The sequence below is a fragment of the Aulonocara sp. 'chitande type north' Nkhata Bay genome, linkage group LG23, assembly GCF_057382095.1.
Source record: "Aulonocara sp. 'chitande type north' Nkhata Bay isolate Kocher_YH1m ecotype deep benthic linkage group LG23, A_spYH_male_GT1.1, whole genome shotgun sequence".
NCBI lineage: Eukaryota > Metazoa > Chordata > Actinopteri > Cichliformes > Cichlidae > Aulonocara > Aulonocara sp. 'chitande type north' Nkhata Bay.
In genome coordinates this window covers 2,146,219-2,167,105 of record NC_141365.1, presented here as the reverse complement: position 1 = coordinate 2,167,105, position 20,887 = coordinate 2,146,219, and the positions used below count along the sequence as shown (strand labels likewise).

The following is a 20,887-nucleotide window of genomic DNA, read 5'->3' as shown; positions in this document are numbered from 1 at the left end:
TCAATAAACATGTCAATCAAAGCCTTATCAGAAACGTGAAAAATGTTAGATATAAGATTTAAATGTTTTACCTAAAACTACGAATATTTCCTCTTTATTTTATTTTATTTTATTTGAGCTAGTTTTCCAAGTTCACAAAATAGTTTCATTATTTTTCATTATTCTTTATGTTTTTTGTCACATACGATTTTAGCTTCGTTTAATTAACCCTGCGGAGGATGGAGAAAGCAAGAACTGCCGCCTTTCATCGATGACCTTTGATTTTTATTGGGTGGCCTATTTGTGAACTAACTTGCATAATTAGATTATTGGTTACATTTATGTATCTTTAGTTATTTTTTCCACATTTACCTGCTATTCTTCGTGCTAACGGCGGTGTGTCTCTTTAACTCGGGGCAGTTCGTGAAGCCGCGATACCAAACAGACTTGTGCGCCTGCGCAGTTTGTACAACAAATCTTTCGGGCAGCGGAGGAGACGAACGGTCGCTAATGCGCATATTTGGGGACGAAAAAAGGTAAGTCGCAGCGATAGGCGTTGTGTTTGCAGCAACACGCGGTTTCGAGAAGCAGTGAAGCCCGTAGCGTTTGGCGGGACTCTCTCCCGGGAAGTCTTTGTTTGGATCCTGTGTTGATGGCCAGATTGAATTTAAAGGTGAAGGCTCCGTGAGCCCACTAATCGACCTGCCAGGACACTAACCCGCTCAGCCACACACCACCGAAGCTAACCTAACCCGATAGAGACCGTTAGCACAGCGCCGTGTCCCCGGTGGCTGTTTGGGGCGGAGGCGCTTTGTGATGGATGATTGTGCTGATGGTCATCTATTTTTGGATCCGTGCGGAGCGCTGGACGGCAGCCGCCATTGGTCGCTGTCACTTCAGCCACGGATGTCTCGTGGTCATGGCGTAACGACGCCCTTTACCGTGTCCCTGTTAGAAAACGTCGGTCTGTGTGAGAACAGCAGAGATGTGGTGTCTGAGAAGGAGCTTGGAAACCGTGCTGCTCGTCTTTAAGTAGGACCAAAGGAAGGGTGTAGCTGCTGAGGTGGAAGTTCTTGTTAACTGTCATCTTACTCCATCAGCAGGTTCAAACTGAAGCTTAATGCCTGTTTGCTTTTCTGCAGATAAACCCCCCCAAACAGACCCGCGGGAATCATGGGGAGTGGTAAGTTTACCCACAAGCAGAGACGGAAACACGGATTCCTCTTTTTCCTACTCTCGCTTGTTTTTCCTGTTCCATTGTGTTGATTTTCCTCATTGTCCATGCTACTAAACCACTGCAGTGCCCCCCCTTGTTGACACAGTAACAATTCCCATTCTGTCCGGGGGGAAATTCCTGTTTGGATTTTGCTCTTTGTCCTTTTTTCTGCTTTTAAGCCTTTTGCTGATCCCATTCCCGAAGTTATGAGTCAGACAGCCGTTACTTGTTAATTTGGGCATGTTGTGGCATCTGACTGTTTCCTTGGGGGAGTTTATGTTTATATTCTGGGTGTGAGAAACAGAGAGCCACCTTGTCTCTTCAAGTCCGTTCTTCCAGTTTCTTTTATTTGGCAGAGGGACGGATGCCTAAATCAAAGGAGCTTTTGTCTTTATGTAGAAATGTGGGCACTGACCAGCGCTCGGCTCGGCTGCCTTTGTTTCAGTCCCCACCTCGCTCCTCTCCCCATTTTCCTCATTATTCTTTTCCCAGCATCTCTTTCCTTTTTGCCGCCCTTTCAATGCCGTCTAAATTCCTCCCCCATGCTGTTCTGCTTGCTGACTCGCCCTCACTTTCCTGTCATCTTCATTCCTTTCCTGTCTCTGCTTGTTGATTAATGCATTTTTTTCTTTCCCCTACTCGCTCCTGTCTTTGCTTCCTCCCTCCTCCACTCGTTTCAGTGTTCCTGCCAGCAGAAGCGGCCCACTCGGTCCTGCGGAGGCTGCGCAGGGCCAACTTTTTTCTGGAGGAAATAAAGCAGGGTAACATCCAGAGGGAGTGTCGGGAGGAGACCTGCACCTATGAGGAGGCCCGGGAAGCTTTTGAGAACGAAGAGAAGACGGTGAGAGGATGAGGAGGCGTGTCGCATCACACAGTGCACATCAGAACTCCAACATGAACCACGCGTCGTTTTTCTTTAACAGGAAATCATTTCCCATTGGGGCACATTTGTGGAGTGCTGGAAATAAACAGCTTAAAGTTTTCCTGATTCTTATAGATGAGGACAAAATTATTAGCCCACCTATGAAATTTAAAGTCTTTCCCGGGTGCTTCTTCAACAGAGCATGTTTGTGCACAATAACAGAACTGTTTCAGATTAGTTTGACCGGGGTCAGTATTATTCGCCCTTCTGGAAAAATAGACCTTTTTATCGTGCCACCGCACAAAGCACTGCTGGGAAATGATGTGATTTAACTTGGTAATGCTCAGAGCTTCTAGAATCAGGATAAAACTGAAGGTTATTTTCCTATTTTCACTCAGTATAAAAACTTCAGCGAGGGTCTGAGCTATCAGTTGAGAAAGCATACAGAGTTTCCAGAGTAGAAAGCAGAGACGATGCTTATGTTTGGAGAGAGAAGTGAGAGGTGTACAACCAAAGAGCGCTGGCTCCACAGTGAAACACGGGGGTGGGAGTATTATGCCGTGGGAATGCTTCAGCCCACTTTAAACAGAGAGTCTCAGGATGGAAGGAATCGCGAAGAAAGAAGGAAATAATAATAATGGATACTTTATTGATCCCCATGGGGAAATTACTTGTTTTTCTCTGCATTTGACCCATTCACTCAGTGAAGCAGTGGGCAGCCCACTAAGCAGGCGCCCGGGGAGCAGTGTGTAGGGACGGTACCTTGCTCAGGGGTACCTCAGGGTAGCCGTTAAGTGGATTCGAACCGCCGACCTTCCGATCATGGGGCGACCACTTTACCTACTGAGCTATCCCTTGAACTTGAAAGGAAGCTTTAGAAAGAAAACCTCAGGCAACCAGCAGCAAATCTGGGTCCTAATGTCTTCCAACACGACAACAACCCAAAACATGCCTGGTGAAGAACAGCTGGTCTGCACGGAGCCCTGACACCAGTGCCAGTCTGTGGGGGGGCCTGAAGATCTAGGCCAAGGTGATCAAGTCTGGAGGATCTTGGGAGATTCACTGAAGAAGACACGTGTTAGCATTGGGGAGCTAATCATTTTGACCCTGGTAGTAAAATAACATGATCATCCAAAAAACTAGGATGTTTGGATAATTGAAACTGCTCGCCCTTTTTAAAAGCACTTGGGAAACTTGAAACATGAAAACATGGCTTCCACTGCAGCTAAATCCCACAGGTCAGCATCACCGGTGGAGAGTAACCCACGCCAGCCGCTCTAACTACAAGTGATATTTTGTGGCGTTCATGTGTCCAGCAGTGAAATCCTGTGCCGAGAGCGGAACGAGGGTGTTTGTCAGAAAGTGATTGCGATCAGCAGGAAGAACAGCCCAGTGCAGCATTGTGTGGAGGCTGGAGCTAGGTCATGTGTGCGCTCACGTGGTCTCTTTTTGTTTGTTTGGGTGCTGTTGTCGGTTTCCTTGCGTTGCAGTAATGTGGATAAAAAGCGCTTGCAGTGGGGGGGGGTGCACGTTTGGGCTGTTTTATTGACAGTGTGGATGTTCTGTGTGCAGAGGCAGTTCTGGGAAGAATATGTGCGTGAAAGCAGTCCGCCTGGAGGCCCGGAGGCGGCGGTGGGCGGGATCCACTCGCTCTACCTGATTGTGCCGCTGCTGCTGGTCGTGGTCATCATCGCCGGCGTCGCAATCACTGTGTGGCGCTGCCACTCCCGCAAACGCTCACAGCGCAGCCCCAGCATGGGACTCTCGCATCACAACAACGTCTTGTCAGTGGTCTCTATGGACCACTGGGGGTGGGAATACCACGGTGACCAATCAGAACTCAGCATCCACAGCAGCCCAGCGTATCCAGGCTCAGAGTTTACGTCAGGGCGCGGAAGCGCCGGCGACCCGCCGCCATCTTACGAAGAGGCTGTGGGCCACACGGACGTCCAAATAGAGACTGAGCCTCCCCCACAGTATGAGGACATAGTCAACAGCAGTTCTGTTAGTGTCAGTGGGGGCCAAGGGAAGTGAACGTGTTTTTAACCAGCAGCCTAACAAAAGCCCTAACACACACTAAGACTTATTGTTTAGCAGTGCTACTGCTGTGGTTTCACCAGCCCCCCCCTGCAATCCAACACACACGACAGAAACACTAATAACTGTTTGGTCAGTGGACTAATGCAATCATCAGTGCTGGAACAGAAGTTGCACTAACCGTTGAAGGAACGAGTGACGGTGCAATACCACGCTGCTGCTTCTCCTCACGCTGTGTCACAGCTACAGATTCACAAACAGGGTTTGTATCACAGGTGTGAGACCAATGCTTTAGTGGCGCTCGGTACCGACTGATGCCAGTTTGAGACCCGAGTGGGCGGCGTCACATCATTTGTTTTTCATCTTTGAATACGTCCTTGTCAAAAATACTTCATCCACAAGTTTGTGGTTGTACATTTGCCGTGTGTGACTCGATCATAAGTGAACATAATGCAGACTTTTGAGAAAGGACATTATTCACCAGCCGGTCTCTCGTGGTGGGCCGGGAGCCTGCATGTGGCTCCAATGAGGGTTTTACCTGTAAACAGTAAACAGATGTCAAGGCATAATATATATTTTTTTATTTAACCAGGAAGATCCCACTGAGATTAAAAACCTCTTTTTCAAGGGAAACCTGGCCAAGATAGGCAGCAGCAGGTGTCTCCCAGTTACAGAAATGACTCAGTTAATATGCCTTAAACCATGAGGTGACACGCCAAACCAAAGCATTGGTCCATCTTTAGTAAACACAAAGGGTTAAGGGAAGGAGGGCAGTTATGCGTCATTACCTGCTTATATTTCGGTAACGCCTGTAGTTCATGCTGTCCTCGTGAGGTTAGAGGTGTCTCCGTACTGTCTAATTTGATTTAATGGTCAGGACTCACTGGCCCATGAACACTAGTGGGGCCTCTGACAGCTGCTTTAACTGTGGAACGCCCTCCTTCCCAAACGGACCTCCTGGATGTGAAGCTGCAGCTGTGCTACAGTTACTGACTTGCACATAAATGTGGGGCAGAAAGCAGCAGAGACGGGTTGTCAGGGGAAGCTTCTGTATTTACAGTCACCGTGGATAAAGTCTATGTTTAGCATGAGTAATGTATCTATGTAACTGTGTATCTGTGTGCAAACATTACGGGGAGGCATTTTTTAAAGCTTAAAGGCCAGTGACTGCACCGGTGCTGATGTAACCGTAGTACAGTCGGTTGTGAATAATGAAGGGGCGAAGCTCAGAATGAGCTGTTTCATGGAAAGTAGGACAGTCTGTTTCACGTTTGCTGTGTCACTCAGCAGTAACAATGATGTTGTAATCCTCAGAGTGCTCGGTCTATATGAAACGCTGCTGCTGCTGCATACACTCTAAAGCCAAATATGTCGTCACTAATGCTGATCACTGTCACGCAGCAGAGCACTGAACGTTTGCAGCGTGACCTTTGAGCCTCAGCACTCGCTGCGACACTGAGCTGACTCGTGCTGGTAGAGGTAGCAATTTTGGTTCGGCCACTTGTTGTACTGTTACTTAACCGAACCCTGTTTTTACAAAGCCTTATCGAGGAAAAACACGTTACATAACACTAAAAGTAAGGAGCTTGTTATAAATCTTTCACTTGTGCAAAAGCTTGAATTAATTTGTAATAAAATATTTAAAACTCGCTGCATGAATCTTTCAGCGTCTCGAGAACATGTTCAGTTTGTTTGGGTGAGCACTTGTTGCCCCCCCGCACTGTTACCATCATCACTCACAAAGGGACAAATTATTCATCGCCTGGTGGTTTTCCAGGCGCTCACAAAGTGAGATTCTTACCAAGGATACAGATGTATCCAGTGTGAGCTTCACTTTATTTTAAAGGAACAGAAGAAACTAGAAAAAGACAGATTGTTTCCACCTGGCCTGTGACTCACATTCGTCCTCTGTGGGTCAGAGATTGTTTACTGCTGTTCAAACAAACCATAAAGTGATTCATTAACCACAAATCAAAGACCAGCACAAAGTGAATGGGCCTCAGCAGAGAGTGGCGAATATCCATTTATTCATTTTGTGGCAGAAACAGTCATTGTGGACATTGAAACCAGCTTCTATTAACATTAGATGGCAGAGCTGACACAGTGGCTCAGTTTGTCCTTTTCAGGTGTTTGTTGAAAGCGAGCAGAGGACGGCTTTAACAGCTTTGAGCAGAGCGAGCCACATTTAGCTGGTCATAGAACAAAACACACACGTTTAAAGGAGCACAACGGAAGTGCAGCTGACCTGAAAAGGAGGTCGCCCATTAAGTCACATTATTTGGTCTTGCAGTAAGCAATGGCACCAAGCTCATGAACTGAGTTTGACATTATTCAGGGTCCGTTTTACCACGGCTCGTTTGACAAAATGAAAAAGCTCTTCAGACATCTACAGCGCAGCTCCATATTATAAAAGCAGGGTTAAATGTTGCCCAGCTGGTCGATCAGCCAGCTTTATAAAATAGATGTTTTTGTCCATACTGACGTCCAAACCCAGGGGCGCTCCGGTCACACCCAGTCTTTGGGGTTTCGTAACGCATCCAGCATCTCAGCCTCCCGGGTGCCTTTGGCAGGCTCGTGCATGTACTCCCACCTGAGGATGACGAGTGATTCTGTTACCACGCGACGCGGGCAGCCTGCTGTTGACACAAGCGAGGTGCAAACAGTGCTTTGAAGAGGCAGCAGCTTACCTTGCGGTGAGTGGGAGGGACATGAGGATGCTCTCGATTCTTGAGCCGGGCGTGGCCAGGCCAAACTTCACTCCCCTGTCGTACACCAGGTTAAACTCCACATACCTGCAGAGCAACACATCCTCACTGTAGGCTCAAAACTTCCTGTTCATTGTTTAAGGTGATCAGGTGCTGTATGAAAACATAAGAACAAACCAAGGCAGCCCATGCTCTGGGTTTACTTTCACAGGAATAATATTGTAATGCGTATTTATTCATTTTGTTTTCTTTGTTACTGTGACAGGTTTGTGGTAGAGATGGCACGATACCACTTTTTAATGTCCGATACCGATATCATAAATTTGGATATCTGCCAATACCGATATGAATCCGATAGTGTTTTAATCAGTACGACTGTTTTATTAATATCTTGCTGCATTTTGTACAAGTTCATACTCAAGTTTAAAAAAACAAACACTAAAGCTGTTCTGTTGAACCTGTGTGTAAAAACTATTTCATAGTTCAGCAACACTGATCAATCTAATAAACGTAAACCTGCTCCATCCTCCCTATTCTGGTATTTTAAAGAGTACTTAGCAGAAATATTAAGCAACCTAACTAATAGGGTTGAAAACACCCCACAAAAAATAAATAACTAGGGAACCACCCCCACCCTCCACTTCGTGATGCTTAATCGACGTAATCAACTTTCATTTCATGTGTGTAAAAGAAAATTCACAGAAATCAATTATTTTTCAAGAAATATTAAACAGATTCAACATCTTCCTTCAACAGATTTGCAGACTGCACAGATGGTACCTTCCCAAAGGAAAAAGTACTATAGCTTACTAGAGTATATTAGACTTAACAGTTACTACACTCAACAAAAATATAAACGCAACACCTTTGTTTTTGCTCCCATTCCCCATGGGATGGACGTAGAGACCTAAAATTCATTCCAGATACACAATATAACCATCCCTCCCAAACAGTGGTCACAAATCAGTCCAAATGTGTGGTAGTGGGCACATCTGCTATATTGAGATAATCCATCCCACCTCACAGGTGTGCCACATCAGGATGCTGATCTGACTTCATGAGTAGTGCACAGGTGTACCTCAGACTGCCCACAACAAAAGGCCACCCTGGAATGTGCAGTTTTTTGTTCTATTGGGGGTCTGGGGACCCAGAACCGGTCAGTATCTGGTGTGACCACCATTTGCCTCATGCAGTGCAACACATCGTCGCATGGAGTCTATCAGATTGTCAATTGTGGCCTGTGGAATGTTGGTCCACTCCACTTCAATGGCTGTGCGAGGTTGTTGGATATTCGTGGGAACTGGTACACGCTGTCGTATACGCCGGTCAAGCACATCCCGAACATGCTCAATGGGTGACATGTCCGGTGAGTATGCTGGCCATGCAAGAACTGGGACATTCTCAGCTGCCATCTGCCCTGAACAATGTGAACCATGATTCATCCGTGAAGCGCACACCTCTCCAACGTGCCAGACGCCATCGAACGTGAGCATTTGCCCACACAAGTCTGTTACGGCGACGAGCTGGAGTCAGGTCAAGACCCCGATGAGGACGACGGGCATGCAGTTGAGCGTCCCTGAGACGGTTTCTGACAGTTTGTGCAGAAATTGTTTGGTTGTGCAAACCAATTGTTCCAGCAGCTGTCTGGGTGGCTGGTCTCAGACGATCTTGGAGGTGAACCTGCTGGATGTGGAGGTCCTGGGCTGGTGTGGTTACACGAGGTCTGCGGTTGTGAGGCCGGTTGGATGTGCTGCCATATTCTCTGAAACGCCTGTGGAGACGGCTTATGGTTGAGAAATGAACATTCAATGCACGGGCGACAGATCTGGTTGACATTCCTGCTGTCAGCATGCCAATTGCATGCGTCCTCATTGCTTGTGGCATCTGTGGCATTTTGCTGTGAGACAAAACTGCACATTCCAGGGTGGCCTTTTGTTGTGGGCAGTCTGAGGTACACCTGTGCACTACTCATGATGTCAGATCAGCATCCTGATGTGGCACACCGGTGAGGTGGGATGGATTATCTCAATATAGCAGATGTGCCCACTACCACACATTTGGACTGATTTGTGACCACTGTTTGGGAGGGATGGTTATATTGTGTATCTGGAATGAATTTTAGGTCTCTACGTCCATCCCATGGGGAATGGGAGCAGTAACAAAGGTGTTGCGTTTATATTTTTGTTGAGTGTATATACAGTAATGGACTTCTATACATCAGATTAAAACTTTGGGTGTAAGATTCAGATAATTTTTTTATTAAAAGCTCGACATTTTAAATGAGAATAAGAAAGAAAAGTATGTCTTTGTGCCCCCTTTTCCCTGTTCATGCCCTATCGGCCCCCCTGGCTAAACTTTGCTAGATCCGCCCCTTTGCTTTACTTCTCTGGGATAACTTCCTCGGAGATGAAATGCCGGGTTGGTAGCGAGGCAGCAAATGCTGAACCAGACTGCCGACAGGCCTCGCACGCCACAGCCGCTCTGTCACGTGACGCATACTGCCCCGACGTGCGAAAGTTATGAGCTGAATTACGTCATGTCACAAGTTTTGTGAGGTGCTTTCTGTATGTGCCAACACATACCACACTGAGCTAATCTGAACAGTCTAATCACTCTACTGGTTTCCAGCTTGCTATGTACTTCCCTCTCAAACTCGCCCTTTAAGTCAGTCTCTGTGTTGTTAGCGACTCCCTGCCAGGATCCACTCCAGCTTCAGACCACACTGCAGTCATTAAGTAGCTCAATCACACAAGTGAAGGAAGACTAAACCTGAGACTGGCAGTCACTGCAAGTGTGTGGCCTGAAAAACAGGACGGGCTGACTTGGATCAGCTGGTCTGTGAACCCTTTATAATTTTGTGTTTATTTGAGCTCAAATATTCTTAAAGGAAAATCTGAATAAAAATAATATCAAACTTTGATGTTTTACTTGTTGTAGAAAATGAGCAAAGGTGCAAAAATAAGTGAAGCTTTGTTTCGGTGTCTAGTGTGGATCCCTCCTGCAGCAGTAACTGTAACTAAAGCTTTGTGTCGATCCGACCTGTAGCTTCTTCCTCTGCAAAGCACAGCATCACCTCTAGGACGTCTGCGTTTCCTTGCATGACGTGCTCACTGCAGGTTCTTCTGCAACATTTCTGCGTGTCAGGACGCTCACTCTGACTTCAAAACGGTCCCTTTAGTCTTCTTCGACTCCTCTATGATACAAAGACTTGTGTGTTTAAGGTCACTGTGTTGATGTGTGAATTTTATTATTTGTGCAAAATCCAAGACGAGCACGAACAGCTCTTTGTTGAAGACCTCAGAAGTCTTGTTTGTAGACTTCCACAAAGATCTGAAAATCAAACTGATCAGATGGGTTCTCTCTTATTTACCGTTTGGTGCTACTCACCGGCCTCGTCGAACCTGCTGCCAGTCCTTCTCCTCATCAGAAAAAGAGTCATTGAGATGTTTGTACACGATGGGCAGATAGCAGGGCACCACCGTGCGGGCGCAGCTCTTGACGAAGCTGAACACTTCCTCCTGATTCGGGGAGTCCAGGTCGTCAAAGAAGATTCCTCCTATACCGCGGGTCTCTCCTCTGTGGCGGACGTAGAAGTACCTGTCACACCTGGGCAACATGCAGTAACATATACTGAGACAGAAGCAGGGCCAAATAAATATCCAAATATATGACATACGACAAATGAAGTCTGAAAGACAGATTTGCCTGCATGTTGATATCAGTATTTATAATGACCGAGTAATGAAAATTTAGAAAGTAAAATAAAACGTTTAAAAAAAAGAGAAAATGTCCTCTCAACCACGTTATGAGCAGTGATGTTCCAGTTTGTCCACCAGAGGGAGCTCTGCAACTTCTCTGTTGCTTGGACCACCACAAACACACCAACTCAGCAGATTCAACAAAACAGCAGTAATATCTTAGTGAGGATTAAAAATAAATATGAATTGTGTTTATGTTCCATTTTTCCTGAGAGAAAAAGAAAAATATCGGCCAATATATCAGACTTTTAAATCATCAAACGTCAGTATAGGTATCAAAGCTCCAAATGGGCTCTAAATGAATTAACAGCAAGTCGACTGAAAGCATGTCTGTAGAGACAGTAAACTGTGCTACATTTAGTGGATGAGAGGGGTGCCAATCGTCTCTGTAACAGGAAAGGCATATTTATGAAAACATCACATTATTCCTTAAATGTAAAACCTCATACAGCAAACATCAGATAAACCACACCCATCATTTCCCACTGAAGTCAATCCCTGACTAACGTCTTGCTTCAACGGTTTTTCTGCAACTGCAGATTTTAGGCAAAGACTTCCTCTTATCATAACTCCACAGTGGGGATACACCCAGTGCAAATCCACACACAGCGTACGTGCTGAAGGACGCACGTGCAAGTGCAGGGGACGAGCGTGGGGCTAACCAAACCGTACCATTTCTTAAAGTCGGGGTAGTGCTGTGGGTGGTGCTTGTCACAGGCCTCCTTCAGGGTTTTGTGGAAATGAAAGGCATCCTCCTTATCTATATACACCGGGGTCAGGTCTGTGCCTCCACCGAACCACCACTGCTTAGTGCCTAGAACAAGGAAGAAGGAAACAAGGGTTATCATTCACTCCACACTCAGCTGTGTCACTGACACTGAGAGCCAACTGCTGATGTGATGAAGGCCTAATGCTTACCATCTTCCTCCTCAATCTCAAAGTATCTGTAGTTGAAGTGCACAGTGGGAATATGGGGGTTTTTGGGGTGAATAACGGAGCTTACTCCCATGGCAACAAATGGCAGTTTACCTGGGAAAAATAAAGATACCAATATTAAAGTTTAAACCGCTGTGTTCAAGAACACAAATCGCAGTAGTCAAAACTCACCATCTTTCCCTTTGAGGACCTTTCCTCTGCTCCTCATCTGCTTCGCCGCCTCCTCTGTCAGGTTCCCAAACACCACCGACACATTAACACCCGCCTTCTCAAACACCTTTCCGTCCTGCATCACACAGCTGATGCCTCCACCACCTGACACAGACACAGTCTGTTTACTTTTGGTTCTTCTTTAAGCAAATATAATCATGTTACACTCTGTTACGCTGTACGTGGATATTTTATGTCAGGCAGAAGCGCCTCACCTTCCTTCCTCTTCCACCGGTCAACCCTGAACGTCCCACCGTCCACTTTCTCCAGGGCTTTGCAGAAGTCGGCCTGAGTCTCCATGATCAGCATCTCCATCTTCGTACGCATCTCGTCCTTGTTCCCCTGCAGCACACTAATGTCAGTCACCGGCGGAGACATGAAGCCCCGGCACCTCTGAAGAATGTCCGCTTCTTCCCCCGTCTCCTTTGCGGCTCGGGGGACCCTCGTTGCCATCTCTGCGCGCTGGAAGTGGTCAGTGTTAGCTAGAAACCCCGCTACGGCCGCCGCCGCTGTTACTGCTGCGGCTCCGCTGAGCGCCAGGGCTCCCCTCCTGGTATTCCCGGACCTGCCTGCGGTCCCATGGGACATGAACCTCACGCCGGTACCCCTCGAAAACCATCTCGTTCCCGGAAGCAAAGGCACTGACCGACTGTGAGTGGAGGCTAGCCGCGAAACGGACTCTCCGGCACTAGCGAGCCCCTTTAACGGAGAAGTTAAACATCGTCTCGCGGCGCTGTGAGCCGTTTTGTTCACCGAGTAAAAGACGATGGTGGCCATCTGTGGACAAGACACGATTCTCTGTCCGTGTGTCCGGCCTGTCACTGTGTTCTCACCACCAACTTAAAACTGTGTCAGAAGTTTCACCTACGTGATATCAGGCATGTCTTAGATGAAGGGGCGTGGTTTGTCAAAGGAGATAAACGCAACATGGGAAATGTCGTTCTCCATTATCGCGGTGCGGGGCTCAGAATGATGCATGCCTACACAAAACTCCAAGACCCAGAGTTCAGTGCGCCACACAAACGTTGCATTCAAAGACTTCTCTGTTTGGGGAGGCATTTAAGGACCTCTGTTTCTCATACGATTGTTCATAACATTGATTGATTTTTTAGACTTCTGCGGGAAATCTTCGTCTTAACTTCGACGACGTAACCGGAAACCCCATTTAACCCTAACGCTGCAACCTCCTACAGCTTTCAGGTCATTGCGGGCTACATGTTACATATCCTGGGAGGTGCACATCCGGTTACATGGAAGTTTATCGGGGAGCGTTAAAAGGAGTTTGTGCTTACTTCATAAGTTATGACTTAGAATTGCAGCAGAAGTGTAAATCAGGCATTACTCTTTATCAGTGAGTCGAAATATAAAACAAGCTGATTCCCTAGCTTGGGGTGTCAAACATAGGGCCCAAGGGCCAGAATAGGCCCACCACAAACTCCAGTATGGCCCACTGGATGTCTTTGGAAAATGTGATGGGAGGCAGTTTGGACTTCTAACTGTACTTTCATAAGTTTAACAGCTTTTTCTACTGACAAACACCACCATGGCCATTCAAACTACACCAAAGTAATTAAGAAAAAGATGGGGAAAAAACATTTTTTGGACCATCTACTATAGAAATATTTATATATATTTATAATTATTTCTTTATTTTAAAAGTGGATGCTTCTGAAAATTAGCAAAAACTTTGTGTTTAATAATTACAGCACCACCTGGCCAATGAGCTACCAGAACTTTCTGTAATTGAGTAATTTCTTACAATTTAAGCCCAGAGAGCCATGCTGATAGCATCATTTGTTTATCGTGTGCAAAAAAGACATATTGTTCAAATAGCACTTCTTTTTCTTATATTAGGATAAATGCAGGAATAAATGTGTTGTTAAACATTTTCACACTGACAGAAGTTTCACTGCTCCTACAAACATAAGATCAAACTGATTTAAAACTATTACAAATCTCTGCTCTGGATCCCCGCTTTTCTTATCAAGAAAAAGAAAAAAGTATAACAAGTAATGATTAAATTTTTTTCATCCATCTAAACTGGTTTGATCGTCCTGGCATTGTGCGTACAGACTCCCTATCATATCTTCTTCTTCAGTATTTTTTAATTATAACGTGTCTGGTTTTACACAACATTTCTGGATGTAAAATCCCCAGGCTCTATGGCTTCCCTTCTTATACATTTTTATCATTATCTGTAACAACGAAAGAGTTTCGGATTAGTGTAAAGTTTGTGTTCAGGGTTTTGACACACTGAGCTGCACTGTTGGAGGTGGTCAGTTCTGTGGAGCTTCAGTGTTTCTCCGCACTTAAAGAAGAGGCAGTTGGGAGTAAACGGGAAAAGAAAGGGTCTGACAGTGACACAGGAAAGGTAGAAAGGTAATAAAGAGGGTGGGGGCAATAAAGAAAAAACAGGGGTTATGAGGAGGTGGACAGATAAGAGGTAAAGAGATGGGATGGATGAAGGCTGGGGTAGATGGAAAAATGTTAGGGGAAGGGTGGAGACAAGGCAGAGGCATGGGGAAGATAAAGGAAGGTAATAAATAAAATAAAATACATATTCAAAGTGGGAATACGGTGATGACGACGATTATGATTAAAATATAGTCATTCAGGGTGTAACAGTAACAGAGAGATAAACATATCTGTATTTATAAATGACATACTGGGTAATGATGTATAAATGATGAATTAAACACTTACTAATACCTTACTAATGCTTAATACTGTGACATTATTATTAAGTATATATATCCAGTTGCTAGCTTGATAAAATCGAGCTCTCTTGCTGCAAAGAGGCAGAAACTTGTACCCACGTAGTGTGCACTGTTGCTGATTCTAATCATCCACGAGTGTTTTTTTTATTGACTCATACATAAAGAAATACGAAATTTACTTTTGAAAAGTAAACACATCATATAATGTGTTCGTTTTTATAAAGTCCTGAATCATTCACCAGCATCTGCAGCATTGCTGCCACAACACTTCCTGCTGAAGGCTCCTTTCAGTTGTTTCATTTTTGAGAAACATCTTTGCAAAGGTTCACCCTTTAATCACAAGGCTTGTTATAAACAAATGAGAGCATGCAAAAGTATAACTTCCAAGTTTTTTAAACTACTTTGGGGTGAAAGTCTAGAGTTACTTACTTTAACCTGTGCTAACCATTTACACTGATGTGTTGTACACATACTTCTTATCAGAGAGGTGGTTGGAGATAAATGACTTCCTTGTAAATTTTCTCTTTTCTCTGCCCTCTTGACACTTTTTAATCTTTCATCTGTTGCCTGATTTTGTTTTACTTGCCTGCCTTTTTTATTCTTTAATAAAACCCAAACTTAAATAAAAAAATGTCACGACGTATAAAATGCAAATAAAAACGTAATGCAAAGACTCGCGAATCTCACAAACCCAAGTTTTATTCAGAACATAACACAGAAAACATATCAGTGTTTAAACTCTTCGTATTCTGGTTTTGTTTACATTTTACACGTCGTCCTGACATTTTTGGAATTGGTTTGTTTTTTTATTCTCACCGTAGATAAAGAGGCAATCTTCTAAGTGCAGCCTATCCGGGCTCAAATGTGCGCTTTAGTTTTGTTTAGTCATAAAAATGTGCAATAATGGAAAGACTCGCACAAAAGGACTCAGTTTATCTATAGTGCTTTAAATTTAATCGACCTCAGCCTGGAGGAACAGATAACTCATTTAATAACTTTACTTTATTCAATATTTACGGTCTTTTAACACCCCCTGGCTTTTCCCTCATGTTTACGATAAACGGTCAGAGGGCCCGGTGGCGCCAGTGTCCGGCAGCCTCGCCTCTGTCAGTGCGCCCCAGGGTGGCTGTGGCTACAATGTAGCTGCCATCACCAGTGTGTGAATGTGTGTGTGAATGGGTGGATGACTGGATATGTAAAGCGCTTTGGGGTCCTTAGGGACTAGTAAGGCGCTATATAAATACAGGCCATTTACCATTTACCATTTACGCTGTGTTCATGGAGATTTTCTTTTTTGTGAATGCGTTTAGCAGGTGGCGTGCGCATGCGCATGTGTAAAGCGTGTTGCTGGTCTCTATGACGACGTGTCTATTAAACCTTTTAGGGGCCGTGGAGAGGCTTGAAGCAGATTATGTGCACAGGTGTTGCTCCACAGGCCGGCGGGGACTACGCAGGCCAGTTAGACGGTCGATTTGTTGTTTTACTGAAACAGGAAGAGCTGCTGCTGGTGAGTTTAACATCACTGTTGTCACATTTTACACTGCTGCTTTAAAACCGATCGATGTAATCCGACTGGGTCCAGTCTGCTCTCAGCCTGCCCTCTATACGCTATAAAGCGATTGAAACAAATAAAGTAAAAGCTAAAGACGACTCGACTCTGTTTCTGTGTTTTAAGCTGCCTGGTGGAAGCGGCTGTGACCCAAACACACATGCACTGAATCAAAAGCGCGTATAAATCTATAGATGTTAGCAAGTGAGGGATATTATATAGGTATTAAAGCCAAAAAGAATTGTAGATTTTGACAGCTATTCAACTTTGATCTAATACATGAGATGGGCACAAAGCCCTGCTACAGATTTATACCTAACATATAAATGAACCCACTTAAAAGTGGCTGTGATGGAGTTTTTGCCATAACATGGCAAATACAGGTGCTCACAAACGCTGCAACACAGAAATATATTTCTTTTGGATTGTCTGTTGTTAGTTTTCTTAAAGCACAGGCCCGCTGTGAATAACGCCGGTCTGCCTCTATGTGCTGATCTTTGCATTATTCTTTATACTTAATGTTAACGAGCTGTTAGTGGTGCCCAGGTCGTTGGACATCAGCCATCATTGGCTGGATGTCATGTTCCTACACTTGGGTAAATAAGGTTATCTGTGCTGATATGTACCTCCTTTGTTTTCTGACCTTTACTGTTATATTTCGGCATAAAATAAACAGCACATATTATAGAGGGACACTGGATTTATTCAGGTTTCTGTGTGATCACCACAAATAATGTATTTAATGAGGAAGACTATGATTATGCACTTTTTGTCTCATGTATTAAGCACCAGTCAAGAAATCATCCAACCTGTTGGTGGCAGCCTCTCTGTGATTAAACACTACAAGAGAAACCCGAGAACACAACCAGCAGATAAAAACAATATAACAACACAATCCACACAAATGCAGCATCATAAACAGCAGGTCAGATACTAAGATTTAAATCAAGGGAAATTTAATCCTCAAGTTTGAGAACAATGCACGTTTTACTCTACAGGAAAGATGCTCACCGTGTAATCCCAGATGTATCCTGCAGGGTGTTTTCTGCACTGTGATCTGTACTTATTAGACTTCAATGAATAATATAAAACAGCTACTTTTCTCTTGAAGCCAAGTCACCCTCTCACAGAAAACAGTGAGCAGAAAATAATCATCAGTGATTTTAAACCTGAGGTGTGGTTGGGCTGCACAGGTGATCTCCACGGTCTACAGCGATGATCGCATCGTCACTGTGCTGTCTCAGGCTTGACTTCACTTTCTTTGGGTGCTACAGTGTGAGTGTGTGCAGGGAGAAAAACTTTTATAAGCATTACGTCACATCCTTCCGTCCCCTCTTTCAGTTCGGTGGTAGATGATGAGCGAAACAGTTTGCACAAAGACTCAGGAGGAGTACGAGGACGACTTTGAGAAAGATCTGGACTGGCTGATCAGTGAGGAAGGCCGGAGCGGGGACCAGGTAGGTCTGACATTACATCTCCTGCATCTCGTCTTTCTAATCTTTCTTTCCTTTTTAGCATGCAGTATATATCTGAATGCTGCTCTACTTGCTGCAGGCTGAATGAGGTGTGTATACCTGAGCCTGCTCTGTGAAAGTGTGACAGCGAGCAGTGTTGAGTTACCAGACCTGGCACACCGAGTTTGGATGTGAAACCTATGCTGCTGAAATGCAGCGGCATACTTTCACTGTTCCACTGCTGGATGTAATATTGATGAGCAAAATAAAACATACCTGTTATCTGTTGCTCAGTATTGATGTTGCACCTTCATTTACATGCAGACTTAATTAATGCATGCAAAGTACGTCTGTCTTATCCCCCACAGGGCTCTGACTATGAGGACATAGAGGCAGACATTGACAAAGAACTGGAGGAGGGTGAGAAACGACAGGGAATGAAAGGAAAGGAGAATAACTACAAGGAAACAAAGCGAGACAACAAAACAGAGCAACTGGAAGAAGATGAAGAGAGGTGGCCATCTCCCATGGAACCATTGGAGTATGACTCAGACAGGGACAGTCCCAGTAAGTCATCACCTACAGCCCCACCTCCTCCAGGGATGGATGACCAAACAGACGAGGAGAAGAAGTACATCCTCGAGAAGATCCAGCAGGCTAACCGGGAGCTGCAGGATCAGGAAGTGCCAGATATGACACGACGGAGGCGGTTGCATTTTAAAGAGACATTGGTGGACCTGGTGGTGCCTCCGCTGCAGTTTGAGAGAGATGGCAGCAGCGATGAAGTAAAGGGGAAAAATGGGAGCAAGGAAAGAGCTGAGGATGCACCGGCAGATACTGAAGTGTCGGGAAAGCTGTCCGAGCTAAAGATTTCACCTCGCAATGAAAGCAGGAGTTCTGAAGGAGGTTCTGGCAGGGCTGGGGAGAGCAGCGAGGGAGGCCAGGGGATGAAGGAGGGCAGAGTCCTTGTGGAGAAGGACGGGAAGTTTGACCTGGTCAGCCTAAAAGAGGTGGAGAGTCAAGCCCTTTTCCCTCCTTTAGCGAACAACTTCAGTGACAGTTCACGCTCCTCGCCTCGTGTTCAGGAGCAAAATGTAAACTCTGTTAAGATCCACAGTTCCTCCTCTTCTCCTCGCCTTCGGGCTGCCTCCTCCTTGTTTCCACAGGCAATAGATCACCTTCGGGCCCCCAGACCTCCAGCACAACCAAAGAGCAGGCCTAGCTCAGCCAGCCAGAGTCAGAGAGGCAGTCAGAGGAAAAGCAGCAAGAGGCGGGTGCAGTCTGCCACGGAGACACCCAGCCAGGCCACGTACACCCTGACCCCACAGCAGAAAGAGCAGCTGCAGAAGATCCAGGAGAGGAAGCAGAGGCTGGCCAGAGAGGTAGGAAATGCAGCGAATTAGGTCATTTCAAAAAAAGGTCTGGCTATGGTTGCTACATTTCTTCACAGTTATTATGTTTCTCAGGCAGAACAGAGGAGGCGTGAGGAAGAAGAGCTGAAGAGGCAGGAGAACGAGCTGGCCTTCAAAGCCTGGCTGATGAGGAAGAAAGAGCAGCTTCAGGAGGAGAGAAGGATCCACAGAGCCCAGGAAATCGAGAGAATGAATTGTCAAGTATGGCCACACGGGGGCACAGTAAGCTCATAACACAGTCGCTACACGAGGACCACTTTTCCCCCCAACACTTTCCGTGTCTTAAACTTTGATGCAATACAAAGAAAGTGTCCGGTAAAAGTGACCCGACTGACGATGGTAATACGCTGCTTCTGCGTCCCCCGTTAGAGAGACTCCAACCCGGACCCGGAGGAGGCCTTCAGGTCATGGCTTCAGAGGAAGCAGGAGCAGCAGCACAAGGAGAGGCAGCTGGTGGAGTTCAAGAGGCTGGAGGAGGACAGTGGGTACCTGTTACACAGCCGTGAGGAGTGCGACGAGGCTTTCAAACTGTACGTCTGCTTTTAAACTTCGTAACCTGCAGAAAGTTTCATATGATGACTTCCTGGCACACGTAAGAGTAGAGACAATCACGTCTGTCACCGCTTGTTTCTGCTCTAAGGTGAAGTTAAAGATTTACAGGTTGAATTTTGGTTCGTTGATTTATATCCTGTCAGGAGTAAAGTTACATTTAGACAATATTAATAATAAAAAGCAGGCTAATGATGCAGCCCTCATCTGGCTACAAAGGGCAAATATTCTGAAAGCGTGCTGGAAGTATCAGCTGACTGACAGATACCTTTTTCCTCCCTCAGGTGGCTGAAGCGAAAGCGGACGGAGAAGCGAGCGGAGCAGCAGGCGGCCCGAGAGCACTCCCGCAGGCTGGTGTTAGAGGAGCGGCGTGCGCGGCGCATGAGGGACTTGATGTGCACCGCCAGTGAAAGCAAACCGTTCAGAGTCACTGAACAGCTGGCCTACCGCTTCTGAGCCGAACCAACCCGGCACGCCGACCAAAGCCACATGTTACCTCTAATCAGGGTCCCCACAAACTCAAACTAAGGACTCGGGCTCGTTACAGAAAGCAGGTATAAACTCCCAAGTTTGTTAAACACGAGATGAGCGAAATCCAGGTTATTTGTTCCAGAAAGAGGGTTAACTGAAACTCTGACTCCCCCCAACACACTGTTTCATTTCCTCATTGATAGGGTTAATATCAAAGTGTGTAGCAGAATGCATTAACATGCACATGAAACCAGGTTTAGTTTAGTGGTGCATTTAACACGAGTGCTTTCAGAATCAACCAGCCTTGGATCGTGGATGTGATCAGCACACACTGTAGATTTATTAACAACTCAAAATCTGTTGGCTACATGTTTGTAACATGCTGACTCTGTGGTCAGTAAGGCAGCTGTCTGCTAAATATCTCAGTGACACTTTTCTGTCCACCTCTTTTCTTTTTTACGATAAATATGACTCAGTCCACTGGATGGGTAGGTGGATGGATGGATGGATGGATGGATGGGTGGGTGGATGGCTGGGAAGATGGATGGATGGATGGCTGGATGGATGGGTAGATGGGTGGGTGGCTGGATGGATGAGTGGGTGGATGGATGGATGGGTGGGTGGGGGGATGGGTGGATGAATGGATTGGTGGGTGGGTGGGTGGGTGGATGGCTGTTTGGATGGGTAGATGGATGGATGGATGGGTGGATTCCCTGCTATGGTGAATCATGATCAGTTCTGATCAGCGGGAAGCACAAGCTCAGAGTTTACTGACCCTGGTTTCTGTAGCAGGGCCCTGGTGGAGTTTCTTGTTCGTCATTTTTGAGCTCGAGTACATTTGTAAAAGTACCACAGTGACCTCTCCTCTGTAAATAACTGAATAACAGGAAATACAGGTGTGGCATGGTTTGAGTAAATGCTTGCACAAGTTGTGAGTATGGGCGGAGCTCCTGACAAAGTGCTGTGATGTAATCCTGAATAAAAATGACCTTTTTCCTATCGTCTGTCTTTTCTCTGAGAGTTTGGTTACAT

At 45.6% G+C, this 20,887-nt stretch overlaps 3 protein-coding genes across 7 annotated transcripts; 2 read left to right on the top strand and 1 right to left on the bottom strand.

Annotated features, from left to right (window-relative positions):
* Nucleotides 1–408: 408 nt before the first annotated feature.
* prrg1 (proline rich Gla (G-carboxyglutamic acid) 1) lies at nt 409–5,749 on the top strand. Of its 2 annotated transcripts, none has more exons than XM_086281582.1 (4): nt 409–515; nt 1,122–1,162; nt 1,876–2,036; nt 3,630–5,749. In XM_086281582.1, exons 2-4 carry the CDS (start codon nt 1,153–1,155, stop codon nt 4,089–4,091), a joined length of 633 nt encoding a protein of 210 aa, XP_086137708.1. In that variant the 5' UTR covers nt 409–515; nt 1,122–1,152; the 3' UTR covers nt 4,092–5,749. The 2 variants fall into 2 exon arrangements, with proteins under 2 accessions (XP_086137708.1, XP_086137709.1); XM_086281583.1 differs by lacking the exon at nt 409–515 and adding an exon at nt 525–1,042.
* On the top strand, nt 1,898–20,411 carry ccdc181 (coiled-coil domain containing 181). 4 transcript variants are annotated; one of them, XM_086281578.1, is made up of 6 exons: nt 1,898–2,036; nt 17,311–17,426; nt 17,792–18,805; nt 18,890–19,057; nt 19,205–19,365; nt 19,669–20,411. In XM_086281578.1, the coding sequence occupies exons 2-6, from the start codon at nt 17,322–17,324 to the stop codon at nt 19,838–19,840; spliced, it is 1,620 nt and encodes a 539-aa protein (XP_086137704.1). In that variant the 5' UTR covers nt 1,898–2,036; nt 17,311–17,321; the 3' UTR covers nt 19,841–20,411. The 4 variants fall into 4 exon arrangements, with proteins under 4 accessions (XP_086137704.1, XP_086137706.1, XP_086137705.1 ...); XM_086281580.1 differs by lacking the exon at nt 1,898–2,036 and adding an exon at nt 15,707–15,927 and having other exon boundaries at nt 17,311–17,533; XM_086281579.1 differs by lacking the exon at nt 1,898–2,036 and adding an exon at nt 15,708–15,927 and having other exon boundaries at nt 18,890–19,036.
* cpox (coproporphyrinogen oxidase) lies at nt 6,072–12,607 on the bottom strand. Its single transcript, XM_086281581.1, has 7 exons — nt 11,919–12,607; nt 11,665–11,808; nt 11,476–11,586; nt 11,230–11,371; nt 10,187–10,405; nt 6,782–6,886; nt 6,072–6,684 (listed from the first exon to the last, which is right to left on the bottom strand). Exons 1-7 carry the CDS (start codon nt 12,478–12,480, stop codon nt 6,600–6,602), a joined length of 1,368 nt encoding a protein of 455 aa, XP_086137707.1. The 5' UTR covers nt 12,481–12,607; the 3' UTR covers nt 6,072–6,599.
* Nucleotides 20,412–20,887: the final 476 nt, after the last annotated feature.